This window comes from Gymnodraco acuticeps, unplaced genomic scaffold (genome assembly GCF_902827175.1).
Source record: "Gymnodraco acuticeps unplaced genomic scaffold, fGymAcu1.1, whole genome shotgun sequence".
NCBI classification, from domain to species: domain Eukaryota; kingdom Metazoa; phylum Chordata; class Actinopteri; order Perciformes; family Bathydraconidae; genus Gymnodraco; species Gymnodraco acuticeps.
In genome coordinates, this window is record NW_022991850.1 from 53073 (window position 1) to 68526 (window position 15454).

The 15454-nt window shown below is 40.4% G+C and overlaps 1 protein-coding gene across 2 annotated transcripts in view; it reads left to right on the forward strand.

Moving 5' to 3' along the window:
* The window catches only part of LOC117535431 (dihydropyridine-sensitive L-type skeletal muscle calcium channel subunit alpha-1-like), a 92148-nt gene that overhangs the window by 44935 nt on the left and 31759 nt on the right, over positions 1–15454 (forward strand). For both annotated transcript variants that reach the window (XM_034199875.1, XM_034199876.1), the window contains one exon: positions 14651–14809. In XM_034199875.1, coding sequence (XP_034055766.1) covers positions 14651–14809 — 159 coding nt within the window. The remainder of the gene's footprint in view (positions 1–14650; positions 14810–15454) is intronic.

The following is a 15454-nucleotide window of genomic DNA, read 5'->3' on the forward strand; positions in this document are numbered from 1 at the left end:
TCTCTTAGGAACCTTCCTAACGGAGTGAAATGACCCGGAAGTACCTCAGTGGCAGCCATGATAAGTGCCGTTCCAATTCTCTAGATCAGTGGTTCCCAAACGGTGTGCCGCGGCACACTGGTGTGCCGTGAGGCAAGTCCGGGTGTGCCGTGGGATTTTGTGACAACCATACGTTATTATTGCAATATACAAGTACACAAAAATAATTACTTTTTAATTTACTATATCAGTACTTTGTAGGTTTATATGTACGTAATCTGCGCGACTTGCGCGTCCACATCTCCACGTGCAGTGCTGCATAAACATGGCTGAGTCAGCGATAACTTTCGAGGGGTGCAGGTATGCGACGGTGAGGTGCAAACTGTGTCCAGGCCAGAAGCTGTTATCCACTGCTGGAAACACCACGTGGTCAAACCTCAACACACACCTGCAAAGAACACATGCTAAGGTGAAGCTACCGCACACGCTATTTGTTGTTTCTTTATATCACGCAGTCTGTTCTTCTTCTCTGTCTTCCGGTTGTTGCCTGTTTTGAATGACAAATACACACTACCGCCGCCTGCTGGTAAGGAAAGTTATTGCCACTCACGCATGCGCAGTTCGTACGTGCTCGAGTAAAGTAACGAGTTACTTTATGTAGATAGTAACGAAGTAGTGTAATATATCGGCAACATATTTACAATAGCACATGTTTCAATGCTGATTGCTGAAATGTTACATTTATAATGTGTAGTTCAGGACCATGCAATGCAGCTTCCTTGCATTGACAGTTCTCTGTGCTGAGTTTCCTTTGCCTCATTTTTAATGTTGTGACCTGTCTGGTTTAAATGAGTGTGTTGCTGCTTTGATGAAGCCTAATTTGATAAAGTTTCAAATTCATTTCTGAAATATTTCGTTAATAAATATTTCATGAGTAATATAGTTGTCTTTGTCACATTTTATTTGGCATTAGTAAATAATTATGCACATTTACAGATATTTTACATGATATGAGTGATAACACGTGTTATAAGGGCTATTTTGCACAATAGGTGTGCCTTGAGATTTTTACTTGTCCTTTGGTGTGCCTTGGGCACAAAAAGTTTGGGAACCACTGCTCTAGATCAGGGGTGCCCAACCAGTCGATCGCGATCGACCGGTCGATCGCGGGGAGATTCCCAGTCGATCGCGAGATGTGTCTAAAAATAGAACAACAACATTCTGTTTTATCGTTAATGTCCTGTAACATAATCTTCCTGTGCCAGAATAATGCACTTGAACGCATCAAAGCTTTGTGATTGGCCGGCGTGACCCCATGTGTCGGGGCGTGGCTGGTGGGCAGTGGGCACTAGTTCGCTGACTTTGTCCGTGTCAACAGGAGTGACAGTCCGCACACACACAAGACCGTAATTACGGCAGAAGCAAAAAAGCCCAAAATATATAATTTTCACTCCGAGTGGGAGGATGATTATTTGTGTATCTATTCCAATTCAAAGTCCATCTGTCTCATCTGCAATGCGAATGTGGCTTTATCGAAGAAGGGTAATTTAGGAGCGGCATTTCAAAACAGTGCACAAACGCTGCGAGACGGAATTCCCTCCTAATTCTACCCTACGCTCCAAAAGGGGAGGGGCCTGAAAGGACAGCTAAATGCACAGAAGTCCATTTTCACCAGGCCCAACAACAAGAGCAAGGCTGCTACCATAGCATTTTACGGCCCGTCTACACTACAGGCATCGAAAAATGCTTTCAACGCTTCGCCCATTCACTTGAATGGGGTGACGTAGAAGATTTTGAATCTTCGCCGAACTGCATTGTGGGGAGCGGAGCATGGCTTTACAAGCATCGTGAGCATCAAAAGTTGAGCAATGTTCAACTTTTGATGCTCCCGATGCTTTCGAAGCTGGCATCAGCCAATCAAATCCCGTTTATGCAAATCCCGCCAGTACAAGCGCTAGCCAATCAAACCGCGTGCAAGCTGGGAGAGCCAGACCGCAGTTCATTTCCTCATATTCCAAACGAGAAATTACGGTAGCAAATCACCCGGTTCTTTCCGACCAGAACTATTTACCGGGATACAAACCGGAGGAGGTGGCAGAGACAGTGGGTGAAACTGGTAGGTTTTCGCCTGTTTTGGAGTTTATATCCAGTTTACTTCGTTTTAACATTGCTATTGCTTTGTATGTCGGGGGCGGGAGATTCATGTGATTGGTTGTTGGTCGCGTTGCTCGCAAAAAAATCGCCAAGCTTCAGACACGCCCAGCTTCAAGATTGTTTGATGCCTGTAGTGTAGACGGGCCGTTATCGTGTCAGTCACGTTCTTGCGAAACACATGAAGTCTTTCAAAGACGGCGAAGTTGTGAAAGAAGCATTCCTGGAGGCTGCCGACGCGCTTTTGGGGGACAGTAAAAATAACAGTAGCATTTCAACAGGTTTTTGATATAATACAAACTCAAGTTAGATACCGTTATTAATCAGCTGTAAGTTTTAGTTTGTTTGAACTTATTCATGATAATTATTGTACAAAATGGTATAAGAATGCAAACATTCAGATCTGTTCTGTTTAAATTGATTATAGTCTATTATCAATTCAGGTTAAGAAACTAGTGTTGCTTGCATCCTATTTTAAAGCCATTTATTTTTATACTCTACTAAAATGCTACAAAAAAGGGTTTGATTCTATTAATTTTGTATTGCACGTTGGCAGCAGATTCCTGTGTAGCTTCTGATCTGAGTTGTCTTATTAGTAAGCCTAATTTATACTTTTGTAGCAACACTATTTTTATATAATGGCAAAGAAAGGGTTCAGAGTCTTTTCTTTTTTCCCTGTGTCATATGTGGCAGCACTGTTCAATGTTTCTTGAAAACATTACCCACTGTAGTATGACGTGTGAATAAACTCTATCAACAACACTGTTGTGTAACTTCAGTTAAATACTTGTATGTGTGTAGATTAGAAAGAGGTAAGATAAAGGATCTGGAGTATTTTATGGAGTATTAATCGTACAAAGGTCAGTTTTATACAAGTAGAAGTGTGTATTTACCTGGTAGTAGGCTGTCAGTAATGGCTACGCCTCTCTATTTGGACTGGTAGATCTCGGCAGACTGGCAACTTTAAAAGTAGCTCTCGGTTCAAAAAAGGTTGGGCACACCTGATCTAGATGATAGGAAAGGCGGTTTCAAACTAAGAGAAAATGCTGCCCCACAATGCATTGCAGCCACAGCATTTGCCGTCACTCAACAGTCGGCCGTTCATGAAAACAACCGATTATGACCGAGAAATAATATCATGAAAGTTACAGTGCTTATTAAGCATTTTAAAACGTATGTGGTAAGTTGCCAAAGTGCTTTGTTTTGAACGTTCATCAGTATTATAATCAACAAGAGAAATATGAACGTTAGTTTTTACTGAAATGATCAGTAAATGTAAGGGAGAGGGTGACGACGAGCATAAGTTTCACTTTCCTTTTTTATTTCAATTCCAACTTTGGTCCTGAAGAATATGTTTCTCTGTCGTCCACGTTCATAAAGCATAAAACAACAGCATCAGAGCACGGTGCAGAGTCTCTAGATGAGTTTACAGTAGTCCCTCGTTCTTATTGAACATCCATGTTGTAGTCCGCTGTATAGAAAACTGTAGTTTCCATAGTTTCCCCACAGCAGCAGACGCACATTCATGACGTCCGCTGGCGCATCATAAACACGTCGGATAGTGAAAGTGCATTCGGATTCTCTAAAGTACCGCAGTCTCTTCTCCTAAGTCCTTTTAATTCTCCTATCCACTATCCCTTAACCCCGTGACGTTTCACTCAGAGGTCAAGGAATAGACGATAGGGTTAGACGTTAGGAGCTGATTGTTGGACTATTCGACTGCTACCCTTGTGTTTTTGAGAGCTTATGACAGGAGGACATTGTACTGGTTGTGAGAGAGCATACTTTAAAAGGAAGTCAGGTTGATCCAACAGGAAGCCAGTTTAAATATTCATTCCTTGACTGGTTTACAGCCTTGAAAACAAAGCCTGAAGCTGCTCAGAGCACGGCTACATTTGAGCTGCAATAAGAACTTTTGGTAACACTTTATATTAAGGTACACAAATTCACCATCAACTAGTTGATAATTAACATGCATATTAGCAGTATATTAGCTATTTATTAGTCATTATAAAACACTTATTAATGCCTTATTCTACATGACCAGATTATACAAGTAATAGGCCATTAGTTGAGAGTTTTTCCTCAATAACCCTCAATTCAATTCAATTCAAAACCTTTATTTATACAGATAAAACCCATTGAGATCATAGACCTCTTTTACAATGGTGACCTGCTTCAATTAGTTCCAAACATTAATACAAACATGACAGAAAACAAAGGACATTATATGATACTACAGTTTGTATACTAGTAGCATTTACAGACACCAATATGTTCTGATTGTATAGCGTCTATCCTAGCTTTAAAAACATGAAATGGAATCAAACTGCTTAGCTTCCATTCCTTTTGTAGACTGTTCCATGCTAGCGGCGCTGCGCATCTAAAAGCTGTATTTCCTAATACAGTCCTAGCAGTTGGCACATGTAATACAACCACAGCTTTAGATCTCAGGCAGTAGCCATTTACAATACGCTGTGAGATCAGGGAACAGATGTAAGACGGAAGTTTCCCTAACATTGCTTTATAAATAAAAAGATACCAGTGATTTAGCCGCCGTACAGTAAGTGAAAGCAACCCTGCCCTTGTATACAGGGTCCAATGATGAGTCAAAGTCTTACAGTCTGTCACAAACCTCAGTGCACTATGATAGGCGGCAGCTATCTTGGTGAGGTAATTGGCCGGCGCATTCATATAAAATAGATCACCATAGTCCAGCACAGGTAAAAAGGTCACAGTGACTAGCCTTTTCCTGGCCTCAAGAGAGAAACAGGACTTGTTTCTATAAAAAAAACCTAGCCTAACCCTCAGTTTTTTAAGCAGGTTATTTACATGCAGTTTAAAAGAAAGACAGTCATCAAGCCAGATACCAAGGTATTTGTAAGAGGTTACCACTTCAAGTTTTTTTCCTTGCATGGTTACAATATCTAAAACAGGCTCTGGTGACTTTTTAGCTTTTGAAAAGAGCATTAACTTGGTTTTATCCACATTTAAAATTAGCTTAAGCACTGAGAGCTGAGTCTGAACAGTGTTAAAAACAGTCTGTAATTTAACAACAGCCTCCTTAACTGAGGTACCTGCACAATACATCACAGTATCATCCGCATAAAAATGTAAGGTAGCTTCCTCCACATTATCACCCAAGCTATTAATATAAATGGAGAATAAAAGTGGACCTAGAACAGAACCCTGAGGTACACCATTAGAAATGCTCAACCACTCTGAAGTGAGCCCATCAAAGTGTACACATTGGGACCTTTCAGAGAGGTAGTTCACAAACCACCCCACTGCAAGGCTGGACAAGCCAATGCTGAGTAGCCTCTGTTTTAAAATGCGATGATCAACGGTGTCAAACGCTTTAGAGAGATCAATAAACAGAGCTGCACAACTCTGCTTATTATCTAAAAAACTAGTGATGTCATTCACAACTTTCATTGTGGCAGTGATGGTGCTGTGTTTTTTCCTGAAGCCCGACTGATGTTTCGACAGGATATCATTTATACATAAAAAGTCCTTTACTTGCTCACTCACTAGTCGTTCAAGCACTTTAGCCAGAACTGACAATTTCGAGATTGGCCTATAGTTATTTAAAATAGTTGCCTCCCCTCCTTTCAGTAAAGGCAAGACATAAGCAGACTTCCATACTTTAGGAATTGTATTTGTGCTGAGGGAGAGGTTAAAAAGAGAAGTAAGCGGTGGAGCAATAAAATCTACAGCTATCTTTAAAAAGAAAGGTTCTAGGTTGTCCGGGCCAGCCGGTTTCCTAGGATCTAACTTGGATAAAACATCATGGACAACACCAACAGTAAAAGGGGTAAAACTGAAAGGGTTTTCCAGACCACATTGTTCAAGGATTGGAGCGTTCACAGAAGCAGAAGCACAGTCAGTGACAGAATCAAACAGCGAGCCACAAGACACAAAATGCTTATTAAAACAATTGAGCATAGTAGCCCTGTCTGATATAATGCCAGATTCTGTGGTAAGGCATGGAGGTAGCTCATTTGGAATATCACCAGTGGAAATCGATTTTATGGCTTTCCAAAATTTCCTAGGATTATTCAGATTTTCTGTGGTAACTGACAAATAGTACTTTGATTTAGCACTTTTTATTTGAGATGTGAAGCTATTTCTTAGCTGCCTAAAGCGTAGCCATTCTACCTCTGAGCCTGATTTCCTAGCCTTAGCCCAGGCATTGTTTCTCTCATGAAGGAGACTGGACAGTTCAGCGGAAAACCAGGGATTGTCTCGACCCTTCACTCTGAATTTACGCAGAGGTGCATGTCTATCTATAATTTTCATAAAACCAAGATAAAAATAAGACCATGCAGTTTCTACATCCGCACACAGATTGATCTTACCCCAATCAAAATCAAACAGATCGTGTAAAAAACCCTGCTCCACAAAGTGTTTTTTATCTCTCTTTGTGATAATGCGTGGTTTCACTTTTTGGATCTTAGTGTCCCTAATTGTGGCTACAACACAGTGGTCACTCAGATCATTAGCAAATACTCCCACAGATGAGTATTTATGTGGCACATTTGTTAAAATGAGATCAATTAAGGAGGATTTATTTGGGGACTTAATGTTTGGGCGAGTAGGACTATCTACAATCTGAGTAATGTTCAAAGAGGTACACAGGTTTTTAAAGTCCTCTGACACAGAAGTTAACCAGTCCCAATTAAAATCACCAAGCAGCACTATTTCCTTGTAGGAAAGTTGAGATAACAGTTTTGCCAGTGAAGATAAGGAGTCCTTGACAGCTGAGGGGGGTCTGTAGCAACCCACCACCATGACCTGTTGACCCTTTGTGACTTTGACATTCACAGCTAAAAATTCCAGTTGTTTACTAACCGATTTGGAAACCATATTAGTTACACAAAACTTATTTTTCACATAAATGGCAACGCCACCACCTTTTTTAGGACGGTTAGTGCGATATACATTGTAACCATTTATGTAAATGTCAGAGGCCAGGATGGATTTATCAAGCCACGTTTCTGATAAGACAATGACATCAGCATCAGTTGAACTCGCCCAAATACGGACAAAATCTAATTTAGGTAACAGACTACGCACATTTAAATGAATTAAACCTAGCCCAGATCTAGATATAAAATCAGCAGGAGTAGCTATTTGACTAAAAGTACTAGGTGGACCCGGATTTGGCTGTACATTCCCCGATAGCAACAACAATAAAAATACCAAGCACCTTTTCCTCTTAATCAACACACACACATTGTCAACTGTTTTAGAGTCACCAGAAAACTTCGCGAAAGTGAGATTAGAGTTCAAATAACAATTCTGAAGGACCATCGTGGCAGGCAAGTGAGAAAGACAGACATTTGACGAGATGAATGTCCGCGACAGTGCAACCAGCAAATGTTTGTGCAACCCATCCGAACCTGTACAGGGGATGTCCACTGCCGGCGACAGAACAGACCCGAATCCAGCAGATTTTTCAGGATGACTACCGATCTTCTCATTGTCCAGCACAGTCAAAAAAAGGCACAGCAGAAACACGACATTTGCCATTTTCCCAGTTCAGCACAACAGCATCCACGAAGTTCCCGAAACAAAACCACGGACAGCAGCAAGGAATAGGCAACCAGCAGTGTGGCAACACTCCGGTTTCTCCGCGATATCCCCTGATCAGGCCTCCGCACCGGCAGAAGCAGAAAACAGCTGTGCAGGTCTCCCCAGCGGATGGCGGCCTTCAGCCGCGGGACTCCTCCGTTGCGAAATCTCCTCCACACAGCAGCGACAGGTGTGTATGTCTGGCGCGCGTGTTCAGCCTGTGGCCTCAACGTGTTCAGCCTCTAATTAGTGCTTATTTATTGCAAGTAAGGAAGTTGTTGTACATGAGTTTTGGTCTTAATATGCTCTTCTCAATATGGGCCCAATAAGACAGTAGTACCTAATTTTGAGTTATTTAGACTTAATTAACACTTAATAGTTTCATGTCTTGTTACATAAGAATAGATCATATTTAATCCAAAAAATATATATTTGTGATCATACTGTGTGACCTGATTGTATGCACTTACACTATATGTGTACTGTTCTCTCTATGTGTTGTACTGTCTCAGTGTGAACATAGATTAAACAGCCAGCCAAACTCTTTTGAGAGCCAGGGAATGAGCAGCCATGCTCCTTTATTGACTTATTTGCAGTCTACTGACATTCAAACGGAGTGAAACTATACAAAAAGAAGTTACAAGGCACTTAATGATCTCATACATGCAAGTGTAACATACACAGATTAACACTTAGGACCGCTAAGTGTAAACAAGGTAAATATAGCTAATGCTAGCTGTGCAATAAGCATGTATACAGGCTAGTATGGCTAACGCTAGCGTGTATGCTAGCGCGAATGCTAACGCATTTTAACGCAGTTTAAACATCTCCAAATGTCATCACATAAACACAATACATGTTACTAATCCTTACAGTCAGTGTAAGTGTTAGGCTTACACTTACAGTCATTGCTTTCTGACGGACTTGACCCTTTTACTCTTCAGGTTACAAAGGGAAAATTAGTAGTAGTCTACTGCCATTGTGGGCGGTGTCCGTCAAACAAAAACGTAGAGCCAATCAGGAACTGAGAATTTAGACCAACTTCCTTTTCAATCAAACTCACTTCCTTTTCAATCATACTCTCTCACACACATAACTATTCTTATGCACACACCCTATCATTCTGTTTATACACATACCTATAGTCATTCACATTAAATATTATTACCTCTTATATAAGCTATTATTCGGCCTTTCATTCACTGCTATTCTGTTTTACATATATGACTATTGTTATTAACATGAAATACTATTCCCTCTTACAAAGGTTATTATTCTGTCTTACATACATTGTTTACCGATTACATACATACTACTATCCTCTTTCACATACACTATTATAATGTTCTATTAGATTATAGTGAAAGACGATAGTGGTGTGTGTACGAGAGTATGATGGTGCGTTTAAGAGATTTAGTTTTTGTGTGTGAGAGAGAATAGTTATTTATGTATGATAGTATGATAGTAAATGAAGGAAGGAATGACAGTACGTTAAAGATGGTATGATGCTGTGTGTGAAAGAGTCTGGTGGTGTACATGTGAGATTCTGATATTGTTTGTAAGACGAAGTATGAGTTGTGAGCTAGACGGCCTCTCATACCCACACGTGACTGTGTAAACAGATGTAGGTCCCCACAAGTATAGTAATGCTAGGACACACACACACACAAACACACACACACACACACTCTCACACACACACACAAACTTCCACAGTCAAATAGAATATCACTCTGCTGCAGTGACGTGCGGTGAGGTTCATGGCTGGTGAGGCACTGACTTTTTCAGAGTCAGATTTACAAATATTATATTCTGACCTTAATCGAAATATTCGGTTATTTTCAAAAGCTTTTTTGGTCTGATGCTTCAATTCATTTTAAACAGACCGTTCAACAAAAGGATACCCACAATCTAAATATTGGATTGTTCTTTCTTAGTAAGATCCTATTTTCATTACCAATGTGGTCTTACCTTGACTTGAAGATGAAGTCCATGCTATCCTTCTGGACAACAATCTCTATTACTTTTTTGTAAAAGTCCTCCTTATCTTCCTCTAGTTTCAAAAGTCTAGTTTGTTGTTTGCATCTACGGTCTACCGTCTCTGCGTATAATAACAGTAGCAACAAGGACCTGTGGGCTCATGTGCGCCCCCTTCAGTGCGGCAGAGGTTATGGCTGCCTCTCCTGGTGCTTTTTTCATTGCCGTTGTACGGCGAGCCTAAATATCATATATACGTGAAATAAGTTATTTAGAGACTATGGATGGCGAGGATAAATGTAATAAAGGGATCTACAAACATTACATTGGTGACATACAGTGAGATGGTGCAGGCATGCGCTTAGGGCCCGCTTTCCAGCCAGTTTCTGTGGGGTGACGCATTCTGAGGTGAGGCAGAGCTCATCTGTGCCTCACCTCACCCCACAGTAACTGGCTTGAGCGTGCTCACAAAATAAGTGCCCGCGCTAAATTAGTACCCGCGCTCCAGCAAGTTACTGTGGGCTTACGAGAGGCAGAGCTCGTCCCTGCCTCACTTCTCATCGCTACCCGTAGTTGTAGCGGAGCTCGGCAAATTAGCTGATTTTGACTATAAAAAGCGATTGGAATCAAACAGAAATCACATTTACAACACATATCAGTGGAGACATTTTATTATTATTACTATTTAGTTTTTCTTTAGTTGTTTTTCCGTTACATTGTAGTATGGCCAGTCTATGAGTATGACAGGTGAGGCTCTGCCTCCCCTGCCTCCCCTGACTGCACGTCGCTGCTCTGCTGGTTTCTTGATGTTACAATGTTACCCTGCCCAGTGACGGGCATGCATTTTGCCAAGGCTCTCAGTCTAGTTAACCTGTTAACCCTGCAGGTTTCTTTTTCATGAAACTGTGTCTCAGGGCTTCTTAACATTTAACAACCTATTAATGTGTCTACCCACTTAACGGGAAGGAACTCAGCTAACTGACGATACGAACCATTTTTACCGAAACACAAGTCTCACAAGAAGCGTCGAAATGAGCCCTGAGCGAAAAAATGCTAATGCACTTAGCATAGAACTCACGGTAGAAATACTTTATTAGGTCAAGGTCAAGGTTCTTTATTTGTCATACGAACATAGCTACAGAGTAGTTATGTCGATGAAAATCTTAGGTCAAAGGCTTCTTATTTCTCACAGGCTTCTTCGATATTACTTATCGGATCTGCACAAGATATTAGATTAAACCTGAGATTCCATAGATTCTAGAAGTATTATTATCATCACTGTGCACGGCAGGGGAAGCAAACTCAGACATCACACGACGTAGCTTTACGGAGCAAAAACAGCAAATTGTCTTACCTTTGCTATTGTTCTGATCAAAAGTTGTGTTCAATGGCATTCAAACGATAACAACGCTGCTGAAAGTTAATCCATAGGTTAATCCAATGTGTCTGTGTCACTTTGAATGATTCTGATAATCCATCGTCATATTTATGGCAAAAACAGAGTTTTCACATATTTCATTTAATTTAATCGTTTATTTGAAGAGGGACAATGCACATTGATGAACATTTTTAACAATTAATGCTCCAAAATATAAATATGCCGGATTTGAGCTCTTAGCTAATTTCCATCTGTAGTCCCTCACATTCAACATTTGAGAACATGACATTTATATACATAGCAAAAATAAATACATGATATAGCTGCTATGATAGCTACGAGAGTGACAGCTTCCGGTTTTGGGCATTCTGGCTGCGCATCACTCATTCACCAATGGGTCATATTTAGATGGATCTTATGGACTTCCCTTCGATTCTATTGGCTCTAACGATTAAAAAGAGGTGTCAATCATCAAAATCGACCGATGGGTTCCAGAGATAGGGAAAATGCACCCAAATGACCCCAGAAGTGTTTTTTTTTCTTCTAAATCTCTCTAAAAAGGTCAAATTACATTACATTGCATTTAGCTGACGCTTTTATCCAGAGCGACTTACAATAAGTGCGTTCGACCAACAAGATACAACCTTGAAGAAAACAAAATCATATAAGTACATCAGGTTTCATAGAGCCAAACATTTCAAGTGCTACTCAACTGGCTTTAGGTAAGATTAGATACATTGCAAGTGTGGTCCTCCTCAGTGTCTCCTTCACTGTCCTCTATGTACACTTCTTGCATGCTAGATGATGAAGATGATGAAGATGCACCTCCCTGTCTCTTTTTAAGTCTCCGATTTGCTTTCTCCAAAACTTGTTGCCAAAACTGTGAAGTCCTTGCATTTCCTGAGGCCAAGTTGGAGGATCGGATACAAAGAAATGATCACATGACTTGAAGTCATATCTGATTTCAGATGTGAGCTACTAAGTACACTTATTCAAGTACTGTACTTAAGTACAATTTTGAGATATTTGTACTTTACTTGACTTTGATGCTATGTACTTCTACTCTACTGCAGTTCAGAGGTACATGGTGTACTTTTACTCCACTACATGTATTTAATACCTGTAGTTACTTCACAGATGTGGATGAATGATATGAAATATAATCAAGTGTTGAATCAGACTTTAGTTCCACCTGGAGTAAATCCACCAGCTACCCTGCAGTATACAAAGTCATTCAAACTAGCTGCACCTTTACCAGCTTTGAGAACACTTTCATGATCAATCATTATAAAACATATCATATATATTATTCTGAAATGGACCAATCTGCACAACGACTACTTTTACTGTCGTTACTTTAACTATATTTTGATAATACTTTTCTACTTTCACTTGAGTAACATTTTGAATGCAGGACTTTTACTGTAACAGAGAATTCCTACACAAGATCTGAGTACTTCTTCCACCTCTGTCTGATTTCAAACTCTTCCATAACACCCTGAGTAAGTTTGCAGCTGTGTGTTTCACTCCACTTCGTTGTAAATCAAACTGCAGCAGCTTGACCACAGAGCGTGAACGTTGTGATCAGCTGATGTTGCGCAGTTCTCCAGTGTGTGCGCGGGGCACAGAGTGTGCTCAGGGGAGTCTCCCACTGCAGCCAGTTGGCGGAGTTTTGGCACAATTCTGTTGTTCATACCGACGTTAACCCTGTCTGTGCACACGGTGAACAACTCTGTATGTCCAGTGATCTAAGCCTCTGCCTCCTGTAAAGCTTCACAGGTCCGTTGGTTATGTCCTGCGCGGCTCGCCCAGCTCCAGTTCAATCAGTCATAGATAGAAAGACTGAAGCTTTTTTGCAGGGAGCGAAACGACAACATAGCTGCTTAATATCTTTGTTTTTTTTTTACATGTCTAGTAGTTTACTCCATTGAGTGTTGACAAGAAACACGTGTAGACTAAATATGTGTTTTGTTTTTATGTTTTGAGGTACACAAAGGCGCATAGTGACACAAGTGTGTTACTAGAACATATCTAGTATTAAAAGACTAATGTCACAGCAGGATTTGGAAAAACTTGTCCATGCTTTTATCTTTAGTAGACTGGACTACTGTAATGGTGTCTTCACAGGTCTCACTAAAAAATCTATTAGGAAGCTGCAGCTGATTCAGAACGCCGCTGCTCGAGTCCTCACTAACACTAAGAAAGTGGATCACATCACTCCTGTTCTGAAGTCTTTACACTGGCTTCCTGTGTGTCAAAGAATAGATTTCAAAATACTGCTGCTGGTTTATAAAGCACTGAATGGTTTAGGCCCAAAATACATTTCTGATCTCCTGCTAAATGATGAACCATCCAGATCTCTCAGGTCTTCAGGGACTGGTCAGCTTTCTGTCCCCAGAGTCAGAACTAAACATGGTAAAGCAGCGTTCAGTTATTATGCTCCAAATATCTGGAACAAACTCCCAGAAACCTGCAGGTCCGCTGCAACTCTGACTACTTTTAAATCCAGGCTGAAGACTTTTCTTTTTGTCGCTGCTTTTAATTGAACTATTCATATCTTAGACTGCACTGTAACTTTTATCCATGTATTTTTTCTTTTAATGTTTATTTTATTAGCTTTTCTTTTTAATGACTGATTTTAAATGCCATTTTCTTAATGTCTTTCATTTTTTGTAAAGCACTTTGAATTGCCTTGTGTTGAAAAGTGCTATATAAATAAACTTGCCTTACGCAATTCAGATTTGTGCCTCGCATGCGTACCTGCGTACCAGTTATGTGCACCCCTGGCTATAAGCCTGTCTATCTCTGCTTCAGTTACCGGTGAACATTCTAGTTTTGGCTGCTTGTTCGGAGTCGGCACACACTCAACATCATCACACACTCAACATCATCACTCTGGGTTCGGGGGTCTTTAGCTACTAGCTTCGTGTTAGCATGTTGCCTTTGCAGGTGCTTGGAGGGGTTTGATGTTATATGTGCAGCAGTGGGTAATAGCTTCTGGCCTTAACCGTCACATTCCTGTCCTTTCTTCTGACAAATTCTAAATAATGGGCAGACCTCCACCCAGGGGTTCATTTGTGCCGGGCTGCACATAGGACAGGAGCTGCAGCACCACCGTGTAAAGAGTCTGCAGCGGTGCGCCAAACCACCAACCCGTCTTGTAATCCCTTTAGTCTGTCAAAGGGAGAATCTAGTCATTTTTTCGCGCAATGTTACTAACTGTAGTGTGATTACTGAATGTATAACAGTAACCCGTTACATTACTGCGTTACCGAAAAATGTGATGTGATCAGTAACGCGTTACTGTAATCACATCACATTTTTCTTACGTTACACCCAACACTGATGATGACAGACACATTGTTATTCCGTCTTATGAAACTCAGAGGTCTTGTTGTTCTCTAATAAAACAAGAAAAGGGCTCTTTCAATGCCATAAAACAATTGAAATCCTTACATCATGTTTTAATAACTTCAAATACTTATACTCCATATATCTGATATATGATTTGTATCATGCCTCATCCTTAATATCACTTGTTAACTTGTCTAAGTCCTGCAACTTCCTCCACCTTCTTTTTATTCCCTCCAGCGCCAGTGCGTGCAGTATGCTCTGAAGGCCAGACCTCTGCGGTGTTATATTCCTAAGAACCCCTACCAGTATCAGGTGTGGTACGTGGTCACCTCCTGCTACTTTGAGTACCTCATGTTCCTCCTGATCATGTGCAACACCATGTGCCTGGGGATGCAGGTATGAACACAACACACGTTATGTACATGTTATGTCATTTTCTAGCAGAAGTTAATAACGCCCTATTTTCTGGCAGGTTTAGCAGCTTCAGGAAAGTTCATTGAAGATATTTGTTTTATCAAATTCTAACTTTTGAAGTTCATACTATGGATGCTCAATTAATCGCAATTACGATTTTGGCTTGCAACAATTATGAAAACAACAGAATCAAATTATTTTATTATTTTTTTTATTGGTTTTTCAGTTGAATTATACTTAAAGTTCAGGGTAATCAACTGTTAAAAACATACTGTTCAATTTTTTTTGCAATAAATGGATGTTTTCAGAGTAAATGGATAATCGTTTTAATAATCGTGATATCAATTATTGACCCAAATAATCGAGATTATGATTTTTGCCATAATCGAGCAGCCCTAGTTCATACCTTTACCACTGATTATCAACATGCTTATAGACCTGGTCAAGCTACACGTAAACCACTTCCAGGTCGAGAAATAACTTTAGTTTGAGAGGGGAGATGATGGTATTGAACATAAGGCTGTAGCCCTCAAACAGAACACAGGCATGAGTTCACAGAGTCCAGGTGTTTGATAATGAAGTGGAGGGCAATGTCTGCTGCATCTCCTACATCCTGTGGGCTCAGGT